Genomic DNA, 14026 nt, shown 5'->3' with positions numbered 1-14026 from the left:
AAATCGTATACTTCCTGTATTGCTTTATTCCACAGCCTGCACGCAGCAACCTGAACCAGAATAACCTGGCTATTGAAATGGTTTAAGAGAAAATTAGTATGTTTAGAAATAACATTTAACATTCCCCCTAATAATCTACAGATATTTATTTCAAGCCGTTCAACCTGGATCTTGATACATCCAATACTGATAAGGTCATCTGGGCAGGCTTACATGGCTTCTGTACTCCCTGTATACCCCCTGGCTCCCAGCACATTTCTATGCAGCTCTGCCAGTTGTAAGAGCAAAACAAAGAAAAACCTCCAAGGCTGCAATTTAATTATGGCAGGATGAAAGAAGTTCTCCACTGCTTGCTGCTTTTCCCAACAGACAGTCCCATGTACCAAGGAACAGCAACTGAATGCAGCTAGTTTGGGAATCTCAACTTTCTGGCAGAAATAAGTGCTTGCATCTCCAAAAAATAAAACTTCAAAACCAGGAGGGTTTCTCCTTGTATGAGGAGCAGACAATGGCAAACATAAAGTCAATTTCAGAGTAAAGAACGAAAAGATTCCCATTCTTGTACCAATCTACCTTCATTTATGCCAAAACCAATGCATATTAGTGAGTGAAGGAAAAAAAGAAAAAGGAAGTCAGGAAGTTCATTTTCACCACGATTATTTGCCCTACTAAAGTATCAGCAAACAAACACCAAAGCTAAATAGTAAAGTCTGGCAGCACATCCTGGACTTCATCCGTAGTGCGCAAGTATCAGAACTCCTGGAGAGGTTTTCCCTTTGGATACATACCTAAAAAGACTTCCTGGTAAGTATCATTTAGCAGCAAAAAGTAAACTAAGATTTAAGGTCGTGTTACAGTACTATAATTCTGTTAATAGTTTTTTCTTTTAAAAGTGGATATGCCACAATGTTAGAAACTTTAATAAAATGTAAGATTGTGACTAATAAGTACCATTTTTTGCTCCCCGAGGCTAGGGGTACTTTAGCCTTTTCTAGTGACTGAGGTCACCTTAGAAGCCATGAAACAGGATGGAAATAATAAATACATCTTACTCAATACAAGTTCCTACATCAAGTGAATCTCAGCTCTACTTAGAACTGGGCCTTATGTCTAGAAGAGTTTTACTCTTGTTAAAATACAAATACGTACATGAAACCCCACAATTATTTCTTCCTTAGCACAATTTAATAGGTACTTTCCTGTAAAAAAAACAACTCAAGAAATACATTTCCAACTTCGACGCTGAAGTCAGTTACATAAAAGCAGCTTTCCACAGAAGTGAGTGTTAACACAGCTGCGGTCAGGAAACAAGAACAGAAAGTCCTGTGCACTGGACAGAATCAGCACTAAAACAAAAGGCCTAGACAGCAAATATATTTTCAATAGTTATTTGCTGCACCACATGCCAGTTATTTTATACATTAAAAGTAAGCTTTGAAAAATAGCAGCCCTTTGTTCCTGCAGCACTGTTGGAGCCTACTGTGTCACTTACTGGCTCAAGGAACTGTTGCAAATAATTCACTTGGATAGAGGTTTCAAGCCAGAATATCTTGTTTCTTCTCTAGTCAGCTCTTCAGAGTGACAGTGCCTCCCTCAGAGGTTTGTGGTGCAACACGAACAGCACCATGCGTATCAGTGCATGCCCCCAGTACCAGGGAGGAAGTCTTTGCTTAGTACGGTGGACTTACACGAACTCCATCAGCAGGACCGGGGTGCAGATTAGTTCTGCAAAGTGGTGAAACGAGTAGGATTTGGGGTTGGTGACCTCATGCCAAATACCACAACAGGCAGACTACTTCAAGTGTGCAGGCAACAGAAAAAGGCTTTGAAATAGAAGCCAGTTTCCTGCGTGTCCTAAGTGCCAACCATGCACCGCACTCAGATAATACCTGCTGCTCTTTGGCAACTCCAGAGCACTCATGGACTTCCTGGAGGGCCTCATGGCCTGCAAAGGAGGCTTAGCGACAGGCGTGATGAGCAGGGCATCCAAGAGTGAGCGGTAGACACTAGGTTCGGAGAGTCTAGCAAGCATTTAGAAAGACCACGTAAACAAGCTAGGTGATCAAACAAGTTCAAATTGGCTGGGACCACTGAAAACCCCTAAACCCTCAGGAAAAGCCTGTAAATTATGTAGCAGTATGAAGACACTGAACCTAGGATAACTGGTATAGAAGTTATGTCTAAATAAACAATCCCCAAAGTGGAGGTTACATGCTACAGAGGATGCACAAGACAACCCACTGGTGTGTGAGGTTTTCTTATTTTATTTTTACCATTAATGAAGTAAAATAGAAAAGATTTTGAAAATAGCATTTACTTCATCTCTTTCTCATCCTATATTGATTTATGGGTTTGTGTATGTTTTATGATATCAGTATATGTATCAGAACATTAGGACATTTATATAATTTAGAAATACATAAATATACATATATTACAGGCTCAAAAATTTTTTACAGATATGAATGCATGAGAGAAGAACTTGAAACCACTGGTTTAAGTAAGCCTTCATAATCAGCAGTGCAGTAAAGACGTAGATGGAACTCAGAGAGCACCTAAAAGTTACTCAAAGATATAATTATTCTCTGTCACTCATGTAACACAGCTGTTATTTACAGTTAGTTTACTGACTGAACCGTGAAACAGAAATAATGAAGATCAGAAAGGTAGAATTACTCACCCAGGTTCAGAGCAACAGTGTGGAACTAAGCTAAGAAAATGGCATGGGAGCCTTGGACATACTCCAACAGCTTGCCCACCATGCTATTGAAAAAAGTTGATTTCGCAGCCCCGCGAGGGACCCATTATTCTTGTGTGATCTTGAACTTTCTTAAACCAAGCTATAAAATGTTCCTTTTAGAACTGATGTCTACCTGGCCCGGACAGCAATGGCAGCAGACACGGCAGCAGCAGCCATACTCTTAACTGTTGATCTCTGCTTGAAAGGAGAAAGAACGGGAAGAGTAGTAGGTCCCAACTCGGACAGACTTCCCAAAGGATTTTCCAGCAGTACTTTTTCAGCACAGAAGCTTTGAACCAACAGAGGAGAAAACAGAGAAAGCAGGAAAGATTGACAGAGGCACAATACCAGACCATATTAACAGTTGGAAAGTTATGCGAATGTAGGTTCCCAGCTCACAGACACGTCAGGCAATATATTAACTACTTGAATACTAATGTAGAAAAAGCAATTCTGATTTCACCCACAAACAAAACTTTCCCCTCACCAAGCCAGCATTCAGCATGTATCAGCATTCAAATTCCCCATTCCAGACTCTGCCTCACACCCCTAGGTCATTCCCACTGAACCAGGACCCAGGACACTCCATGTGGATCCATATGAGTCTCCATGGTGCTGACAGAAAGACCCCTGAAAATCATTTAAATTCTTTTTTTCATAATAAATAATAAACATTGAAGGCTTTGGAATATTTGCTAATACAATTTCATCAGGCCTGTTTTTAGCCACCTGTACAAATTCAGTGTACTCCTCACCCCCTTTTAATTTTCCCTGCTTATTATCTAAGTTGGAAGGAATACGAAAAGGGGAAAAAGTACATGAAAAGGGAAAACCAGAGTGGACCCAAAGTAATTTCTACAGTGGTAAATTACTTTAAAATGTCAATATTATCCATAGAATTGGTGTGTATATTTTTTTAATCATTTCAGAAATCAACAAAACACACAACCATATACTACTTCTCAGATTTAAATGCAAAAATGCTGCCTGAAAACCTTGCCTACACCTAGTGGTCTGCTGTAGATATACCTTAAAATATTTACCTTGTATGATTTACAGACGATTTAGACTGGTAGCTTGAAATTTTACTGAAAGAATTTGTTTCACAAGTAAGCAGAGATGCTTCATGCCTGCCCAAAAGCAGCAAGAGAAGAAAAGTCATTAATCAAGCCCTCATTATACCTTTCGCACTGCTAACTAAAGCTCAGGAGGAGTTCATTTAAGGACTTTCAAAAGCCCTCTTTACCCACAAAAAAACAAACCAAAACAACAACAGAAAAAAACCAACCCAGGTGTGGTTTAACATCCCAAAGTGTTAAGTACTGAAAGAAGTGTTTTCTTTACCTATTGGTAAACACTATACTCTGGATGTCCCATCATTACACAAGTTAATGCTTGTATTCTCCTCCAAAAACTTCAGGCTAGTAGGCAATCCAAAAATACACTTTTTATGGCATGGGTGACTAACCTTTGAAAGCTGATAGAACAAAACGTGGAATACCAAAGCATCACACATTATGCACATTCTGATGTGCCTTCCCCCCTCAAACCTTTCTCCACACTTCGACACTATATTCAGCCCATGTCACCAACTTCTGACTACAATGTTACCTTTGAACCAAATCTACCCCTTACTGGTTTATCCACCTCTATCTAACAGCCATTTTATTTTTAAGTATTTTTTTTTACATTTTGTCTAAAACCTCCTTTAATTTCTAAATGCTGTTCAGGTTTCAAGAGCCACATGAGGGTCAGGAGACACCTGCAAGCTGCTCCATCTTGACAGCAGCAGCATGAAAAAAATCAAGTAAAACCATATGTAAAATTAGTTTCTCATCATGCCTTTTAACAGAGCAGGCTCAGATGTACCTGGCTATAGCAGAAGGCAGCTCAAGGGCTGTTTCCATAGTTGGGGCTGCAAGAGGCAGTCCCACAGCTACAGTGGTAGGTACTGGGAGCTCGGAGGTCTGCGTGGCCACGGTGCACTTTGCAGGGAGAGGTGCTTTGTCAGGCGTCAAAAAGCTTGCTGCCTCCAGAGCAGGAAACTCCACAGTTATTTCCCTAGTTGATGTTAATTTCACAGTAATTATAACAAGACGACACATGGAGAAGAAATCTCTCATTTGCTAAAGATACCTATCAGTAATGGACAATCCTTTGTAGTCAGTGTTCTTGCATCTTCTGTAAGAAGAGTGAGTAATCTATGAAGGCTGTTTTTTAATTCCCCAGGAAACAAATACTCATCCCCTAGGAATCAGACCATGCTGAAACTGGTTCTCTGGGGCATTTTTACAGCTGAAGCTTGAAAGCTTAGAAGCAGGCTTGTTTAACCACAAAACCAAACTATTTGGCTAGTTTAAAGTAGTTACTCAAAAAAACAGATAACAGAAACTCTCCCTAGTATAAGTAGATTACACTTTAGACACTGTGGCTACTTGGCTACTGGTATTTAGCCTGAACAATTGCAGGGGGGTTAAATGCTCATTTGGCCAAGGCTTCCAAAGTGTTCTCAAACAAAAGTTCAGTAAAGTAAAAGCAAGCGGAAGGAGAAACAGCATTCACCCCAGGAAAGCAGTACCCCCCCCCCCCCCATATTTTACTTCCTCCTGCTTATCACCAAACAAAGACAACCATAAAAGATCTGACAGTTTTAGTTCGGTCGGTCTGAGACCCAACCTGACGCTCACTGACCAATTAAATGAGCAGCTCCTGGTTTTGCAAATTCTCTTTTGCAGTCAAGGGAAGTTATTTAAAATCAATGTAGAAATGCCAAACCTGCCAAAAGGAAGATCTGGCTGAGCTGAGGAGAATACAGCAGCAGTTACAACAATTCATGACAAAACAGGGGTATGCACAGATTATATTTCCTGGAGTTGCCCTCAAGTTCTCCAAAACTTTACACAGCATCTTTGTGAAGCTTTGTTAAGTTACAAAAAAGGGCCCTGACAAAGGCAAGGAGAAGGGGAATAAATCATACTGGGTATATGCTCCAAAGTGAGAGGAAGCTGACTCCAAATCTTATTCATACATACATACTCCTTGTATTTTCATGTTAATCTTGCTTTGGCAGTAGTTAGGAGCAAGAAATCACTCTCGGAAGTTATTATTTCTGCAGAGAATATTCTTGGTTGTCCACTAATCAGAAAATACACAACCAAAATCAGGATTAATACCTACTACTTAATACTGTCTTTGTATTTATGACTATCATGAATAATTCCATTAAAAGAAAAAAGTAGTCTGTATGACTGTAAAAAGTGTGTATATAAAAGAGCAATGTAAAGACTAGCTGGCACTGGAGCTGCCTTATATTAGTTATGTATGTCTCAGGAAGTGCCAGATTCTGTGGTTTATATGATCTAAATTTGCCAGGATGACTTTTTAAGATGACTTTTTGCAACTTTGTGGAAAGGCTGCAATTGTTTTAAAATATTTTACTGTTAAACTAATAGGGGGACACTGCATATATGAAATTGAGTACTAATACACCATAAATTACGGTAGATGGCTATATTGCCTTATAACCAGTTTAGGCTTTCATTAAAGAACTAAAGCTACAATAAAAAAGCATTACACTTTATATTATGAAGTCTACCTTATAAGTAATGAACCTAACTTTAAACTAGTAATCAAATCCAGATCCTTCATACATTTCACAGCAAGTTCTTTTCTTTCTTGGTGGTTCAGTACTGGGTGGTACAAATCAGAGCTTCAGCCAAAATGAGATGGAGACCAGTAGGAAAATAAGACCCATGCCAGTCATTGATAACACGTGGGGCTTTAGCAGCAAAAGCCAGTCTACTGACCTTTGGATGGGTAACTGTGCTATACCAAAGGTCTAACATAGCACACACCAATTGCTCCATAGCTGCTATTTTATAAAAATAAAGCAAAACAAAAACAACAAAAAATGAAGGACTTTGGAGATCAGCTCTGGGTGCATTTCCCACATGAAAACATGTTGTAAATGCAGTGACATGGCCTCAGTAACAAAAAATAAACGTCAAATATGGTTGTTATGCTGATACCTCTAATTTCAGGAGATTAGCAAGACTACATAGCTTTGTTATATAATTTATGTTCTCCTTCCCACACTTAATGCTAATGCTTCCTTCTACAGCTTTGCATAAGCTGCTCTGATTTCTGCCATTCTTGAGTAGAAAATACCATTATCTACTTTTTTGACTATCTGTAAAAAATACTTCTGTCTAGGGGCCTGGCAGGACCAGGCATTGTTCATTCAATTCTCATTTTCAGAGCAGCAGCTTTGTTTTGTGCTTTAACTTTGTGCTTGTGTATGTGTAATGAACTCTAGCTACCTGGAATTCAAAAAACTCCCCTGCACTATGAAACACAAATCATCAGAAAATGTTACTGACCTTTAATAATGGCATCAAACCCTTCCAACTTACTGTTTCTGTCTAATATCAAAAATTGTCACTGTCTAGTACCCACAAATGACCTCCAAACCACCATCAATCTGCCAAGATAAGTGGTGGTGAAGCTAGGCCAATGACAGAGAATTTGCCAGATAATCATCCGATTTTTTTCTGATTGCATCACAGCACACAGCATAGTGTTATGAACAAAATTATCTACTTTAAAAAAATATTTTTATAGTTTTAAAAGCATTTTTCTGTGTTTTGAAGAAAACTCAATTCACTTTTGAGTTGTTGAGATCATTGAAAAGTTACTCCATCCAGGTGACAGAGTGGACACCCACTGACAACACAGCAACACACACTACATACCGTGTTTTATTTATACTGGTACCCACACGACTGTTCATAAATCTGCTCAGTTTCATTTCATTTCTCTTCTCCTTCCCCCTCCTACCCTCCTTCCCCCCCTCCACTTCCAGGAAAATCCCTAATCACAGTAGATTAACAAAGTTTATTTTAAGTGAATGACAGACCCTCCCTGCCCTAAAACAGGCAAACCTAGGCTGAAGCAACACATAGGTAGATCGTTAACCGAATCTGAATGATTTACCTCCCAGGAGTTGCTGCAGCAATGTGTTCTGAAAGGCTGGAAGAGCAAACATTGCCAGAGAAGGACTCTGCTAGTGGCAAAAGAGTGGCTGCAGGTTCTGGTCTAGCACCATTTTCACTCCATTCACAACAATAAAACCAAAAGAGAGACACAGAGAAAAGAGATTTTTAATCCACATTGAAATACCGTGCTGAACAGGAGGGACTATGCATGTAAGTGTTAGTAATTTTTTTTTTTTTTTTTTTTAAGAAAAAAGTGGATTTTGTAGCAATACACAAACAGGGGGTAAAATGATGCACAATACACTTAGGAAGTGTCACGGTTTTAATGAAGGTTAAGAAGTGTCCTGCTGCTTATAAACTCAGAAGGCCAAATAGTATTTGCCTTTAAAAATATGGAACATATATATATTTAGTATTGGGCTACATGATGGAAAAACTTCTAGGAAATAATGGAAAAGAAACAGACCAAAGTGCTAGTAGAATTCACTCCCCAAGTTATGCTTTTTGCTGCAACTTTTTTAGGGCGTTAGCTTTGTGGAGGTTAGACTATATATTTATTTTTTCATATCCTTCCTTTCAGTTGTGATAGAAAAATATATATATATAGAAAACATTGCCTTAAAGCCTTCTAATTGAAGAAAAGCACATCTCACTGTGATACACAAAAATAGAAGCAAACTACTAGATAGAGAGCAATCACAACCACAAGTTTTGAGCAGACTAGATTAGCCACAGGAGTAGGTGTTGCTGCCATGTATGTCCATGTATGTCCATGTATGTCCATGTATGTCCATGTATGTCCATGTATGTCCATGTATGTCCATGTATGTCCATGTATGTCCATGTATGTCCATGTATGTCCATGTATAAGAACGCAGAATTAAGTATCTTAATGACATATGGAATCTTAAGTGCTGAAAATCATTGAACAGACTTAGGAACGACCAGAGGACAGACCTCATAGGCGGTAAAGGTGTAGATGGAAACTCTGATACAGGTGGCCTCTCCAAAGGTAGCTATGGAGTTTTTATTCAGATTAATACAAGTATCCTGGACTCCTGCTCTATTAGGCAGATCTGCAGGTATGCTTTACAGTATCACAGTATGCTAGAGATTGGAAGGGACCTCGAAAGATCATCCAGTCCAATCCCCCTGCCGGAGCAGGAACACCTAGATAATGTTACACAGGAATGTGTCCAGGCGGGTTTTGAATGTCTCCAGGGAAGGAGACTCCACAACCTCCCTGGGCAGCCTGTTCCAGTGTTCCGTCACCCTCACTGAGAAGAAGTTTCTTCTCAAGTTTAAGTGGAACCTCTTGTGTTCCAGTTTGTACCCATTACCCCTTGTCCTATCATTGTTTGCCACTGAGTAGAGCCTGGCTCCACCCTCGTGACACTCCCCCTTTATATATTTATAGACACTGATAAGGTCACCCCTCAGTCTCCTCTTCTCCAAACTATAGAGACCCAGCTCCCTCAGTCTTTCCTCATAAGGGAGATGCTCCACTCCCCTAATCATCTTTGTTGCCCTTCGCTGGACTCTCTCCAGCAGCTCCCTGTCCTTCTTGAACTGAGGAATGCTTTAGAGATATTTATGTCATGGGGAGAAAAAAAGAAAAATACATCCTTTAAGACAGGTTGTTTCAGGACTGAACAAGAGTGGGACAAGTATTTTCCACTGGCTATGGATTAAATAAACTACAAATCTGGAAAATCCAGGCACATCTTCACCCAGGACAATGAACTGACTCAGCAGTTCAAGGCCAAATCCAAATCTGTACCTAGTTGCTCAAAAGGAAATGATTAAAAGTGAACATCTAATTCTGTGTCACCCTATTTCCAAGTATGTTTTAGAACTAATCAGTTATTTAAGCACATAGATAAACTTTACACAAAGGCTAGATTTTGCCTTTCTAAGCTTTAAGTAACTGGTTTAAAGAGTTGTAATTTACACATTTCAGTGAGGACTTTCTATTCCTATTTCCTGTCCTTCCAGCTCCTGTAAAGAAAAATCTGGTTTATCCACACAAAAAGTTGAAATATTATTAAATTGGGGTATTCGTCTCTAGATTACTGATGGAAGAGAAGTTTCTATGTCATTGCTTGTCATATTCATCCTTCTAGGTAATCCCTTAAATTTAAGCTTATTTATATTAAAACCTCTCAGAATGCTTTTTTTTTCAAAGATGAGATCTACGCTGGGAATTGGACATGAGCAAGGACATGTTAGCCACATGCAAATGGACACGCTTTCCATTGTTTTGGAAACAGTAATGAAGTCCAAAATTTAACATCAACAAGTGTTCTGCAATGGAGATATTAGGAGAAGAGATGATATCTTTAAAACCCTAAATTGAATTCTTCATTTCATATGTTCATAAAACATTTTTTGAACTAATGAGTTCTTGATATGAATTTATAGGCAACAAATAATTTTCCCACCTTTCTCACACTATTCATATCCTCAACAGCTAGGCTCTATGACTATCTATTTTTAAATCTGAACAGAACAGAGGCTTCTATACTTCAGATTCGTTCTATTTCTCACTAAAGCAATTCACCCTTCAAAGGGATAAGAGCTGGCGAGATAGACAGACATAATGGTAAGTTAAATAATAATGTGAAGATGTTTCTCATTACCTGGGGACATCTCCAAAATACAAAAACACTGGAAGGCCAAATCATTCTACCCTTATGAAGAAAACACTAGGGAGAGCCTAAGCAATAATCTCGCATAGTTTTCATTGTACTGATGTCCTCTAAAACGCCCATCTTCTGTTCCATTCATAAAAAAAAATTAAAACCAGCAAAACTATTTTAATACACTACTTCACCTTCCTACTTTAATAAGCAGTGTGCTATAAAATTATTATATTGTGAAGGGGGGCTATAAAGATGCTGGGGAGGGACTCTTCATTACGGACTGTAGTGATAGGACAAGGGGTAATGGGTTAAAACTTAGACAGGGGACACTTAGATTGGATATAAGGAGGAAATTCTTTCCTGTTAGGGTAGCGAGGCACTGGAATAGGTTGCCCAGGGAGGCTGTGAATGCTCCATCCCTGGTAGTGCTCAAGACCAGGTTGGACGGGGCCTTGGATGACATGGTTTAGTGTGAGGTGTCTCTGCCCATGGCAGGGGAGATGGAACTAGATAATCTTAAGGTCCTTTCCAACCCTAACTATTCTATGATTCTACATGTGCACTCAGAAATACACTTGCGTTTAGTAACAGTTCTCACTAACAAGCTGGGGGGGGGAGGGGAATAAATAATTGGCACTTCTCATTAAAACAGTCTTTAGTGAAATTATTGAAATTAATATTTTCCCCTACTGTCCCTAATTAGTTAACCCAAAAGGTGTGCAAAATGTGATACGCATTGGTCCATCATTACCAGTGCAAATCTAATTGTACTTTATGCTGTGCAGTGTTATGCATCCAGATCAGTGACTGTTAGTGTTAGATAACTTGGATATTACCTGAAGTCTCCATTTTCTGTTTGGCTTTTCCTAAGGATAAAATGACAAATATGATAACTACTACTGTACTGTATAGCAGTATAAACCATCTGAAAAGGAAACACAAGCTTTACATGCTTCCAAGGGTCTCCTATTTCACTGTTGTGCAATAAAAAAGTTTACCCCACCAGATCTGCAGAAGCATTTGCAATGGACATCAATTTGTTCACAGGACCAAGCGTGTAGGTCAGCTGCACATCAGAAAAGAGTGTAGGTCAGCTGCACAAACTACAAGCCGTTGTAGTGGTTCTTATTAAGCAGTTAGGAAAGACTCAGCTTTTATATGTGCTTTACAATTGACTTCTGAGCTTTAAAACTTCTGATTCAATAAGCGCTGCAAAAGACTGAGTTTTACTAGGCAAATTTCTTGCTCCTGTAACCACCCAAAGGTCCTTCATTTGACTGACACCTACAAACGTGTCGATTTTGACAACACACAAACCCCATTCTACTACTGTGATATTTTTTTACAGTGCAGGTTGTTTCTACTACGCAGCAGGGATTTTAACTGTTTCTCTTAATAATATAATCTATGAAAGTGCAATGAAGTTACAGCTCCGTGCATGAGAGGAATATTCAAGGAGTCGGAGAGACTCAAAAGAAAAGCAGACAGATCTAAGATAAAAGCAACTTTTATTAAAATACTCTTCAAGCTTCAAAAAGCATAAATTAATGAATGTGTAGCTACTATAATACATTATTTTACAGGAGAACCATAGGGCCATGAAGCTTTTATAAACAAAAAAAAAGCCTATGAGCTTCACACTGTAATAAATAAATACTACCATCGTGTTCTGGTTAGAGGATGTTTTGAAGCTTTTACAGGTACACAGCAACATTCTGCTTAATTTTTTCTAAGTTTTCCACAATATGAACATATTACTAGTCTAAGCAGCAGAATCTTTATATTGAGCTCGCACTTGGATTTGCAACAGTGGATTTATTTATTTATTTGCTTAAAAGCAGCCCATCTTCTTGTTATACTTGGTAAAACATTTACAACCACTCTAAAATTGACCAGCTAAATGTCTAGTGAAATCCAAGATAATTATCCTGGTAGTCTGAAATAAGTGCATACAGTCTTTCTTCGTCTTCTTCCCCCAGACCCAAAATCAAAGTAATGCAATTTCTTATTCTTCTGTTCATAACTTTCTTCCTAACAACCTACAGTAACACAAACTCAGCAATGCAAATGACTCCTTCGAGGCAACAAAAGAACTGCAACAGCCACCTACCTAATCCCCTACGTTGGGAGATTGAGGCACCCAAGTTGTTCGGTTTTAAATGAGGTTTTTTTGTCAACTATTGATTATCACAAGAACATTTTAATCTCATTTCTTATACATCAGTAGGAAAGTGTTAGAAAAGTATAGAAAAGGACAGAATTTCTCTTGCAGTAAGGCTAATGAAATAAGATTTCTTTTTCTTTTTTTTTTTCCTTTTTTGCAAAGCAGAAGGAAAAAAAGGAAAGAAGGAAGTATTTGTGTTATGCTTTTGCAACTTGGGTAAAATCACTGGACATTAAGAACACGTGCTGAGACTTCATGGTGCCAGTCACGTAATTTTGTATATTTGGGACTAAAGACGTGGATGGGAACCTTTTCCCTGTGGAAAGAAGTGATAGAAGAAAAATAAGAAAGGAAGAAAGATTACCTTTAGCAGTTTCACAAGCGAGCATGCAATCTCCATGCACTAATCCTATCTGCACATTGCCTTCCTATCTGTCAAAAATCTGGATCCAGTGTTAAACAAAGTCAGCACAAAATCTCCCACTGACTAGATTTAGCCACTGGTTGGTCCTCATTTTGAACAACACTTATCCCAAAGCAAAGAGACAGCTGACCCTTATTTGCAGTCCAGAAGGATAATACTTTCCAGCTATGCCTTGCAATTTGATCCACACTGGCAAATCAAAAATGTCTGGTTAGATTTAGGAAAAAGAAAACACAATTGACAAGCTGACCTTGTACAGAAAACCAAATCAGTCCAAGCTTATGGAAAATCTCAAACTCCTGCACAAACACTACTACTGGACTGCAGCAACAGATTTTAAGAGATCTGTCTATGCAGAAAAAACTCTTGATTTTTACATGCTGAAGTAGAAGGCAAAAAAAGCAGCAATGCTTTAAAAACACCAGATGTCACACAAATGCACCAAACACTATCAGTTAAAAATCAAGACGTGCAAAGTATTAAAGTAATAAAAATGTAAAACATCAACTCACTTAGTCTTCTTCGAAGCTTCATGTTCTGGTTCCTTCACTGCAAGAAAACAGAAAGTTTTTACTTTCTAAAGCACTAATGGCACTGTACCACCATACACTGAGATCCTCCCCTGTGCCAATGTATTCACAACAGGAAATCACAAAAAGGCTTATTAGGACTCCTAGATTCTAACTACACCCCAATGGAAATGAGCTATGTGGGGGAAGCCCCTTTGCCAGCAGTATTGCTGAAAGGTGGCTCTGCTGGTCTCTGCCCTTTCTCTTGGCCCATTCTCCATGGTGGCATTGAGAAAGGCACGTTAAGAAGGGGAAGAGGAATGGAAGTTGGGAGGCACTTCTTTTGGACAAACAGCCAGTGCATTTATAACAGGTGATAATCCAAACGTCTGTTTGCAGCCAGGCTGTGACCCACCAAGGTAACTGTCCAAGTTCAGAATATTTATCACAGATGAATAATAATCTTTGCTTGGGAAGAGGTTATCATTGGCTTCTAGAGTAATTCTGCCAGGGAATCAGTAGTCGATTTAATCAAACCTGCCCCCAGGGAAGG

General features: G+C 38.9%; 1 protein-coding gene and 1 long non-coding RNA gene across 9 annotated transcripts in view; one reads left to right on the top strand and one right to left on the bottom strand.

The window, feature by feature from the left end:
- The window catches only part of PDLIM5 (PDZ and LIM domain 5), a 124227-nt gene that overhangs the window by 34646 nt on the left and 75555 nt on the right, over window positions 1-14026 (bottom strand). For 2 of the 8 annotated variants that reach the window (XM_061477367.1, XM_061477392.1), the window contains exons 6-12: window positions 13477-13513; window positions 11213-11242; window positions 7733-7849; window positions 4610-4801; window positions 3784-3870; window positions 2874-3029; window positions 1890-2021 (exon numbers count right to left, since the gene is read on the bottom strand). In XM_061477367.1, the coding sequence (XP_061333351.1) occupies window positions 1890-2021; window positions 2874-3029; window positions 3784-3870; window positions 4610-4801; window positions 7733-7849; window positions 11213-11242; window positions 13477-13513 (751 nt within the window). Of the gene's footprint in view, window positions 1-1889; window positions 2022-2873; window positions 3030-3783; window positions 3871-4609; window positions 4802-7732; window positions 7850-11212; window positions 11243-11867; window positions 12857-13476; window positions 13514-14026 lie in introns of those variants that run through there. The other 6 variants (XM_061477417.1, XM_061477424.1, XM_061477400.1 and 3 more) reach the window with 4 other exon arrangements.
- Window positions 8576-9353, top strand: LOC133281712 (uncharacterized). Its single transcript, XR_009747576.1, has 2 exons — window positions 8576-8816; window positions 9309-9353. It is a non-coding gene; the product is annotated as an uncharacterized LOC133281712 (long non-coding RNA).

This window comes from Pezoporus flaviventris, unplaced genomic scaffold (assembly GCF_033815535.1).
Source record: "Pezoporus flaviventris isolate CSIRO_AGI_PZ_B2104156 unplaced genomic scaffold, CSIRO_AGI_Pfla_v1 ptg000002l, whole genome shotgun sequence".
Lineage (NCBI taxonomy): Eukaryota > Metazoa > Chordata > Aves > Psittaciformes > Psittacidae > Pezoporus > Pezoporus flaviventris.
This window is presented reverse-complemented; position numbering and strand designations above follow the sequence as displayed.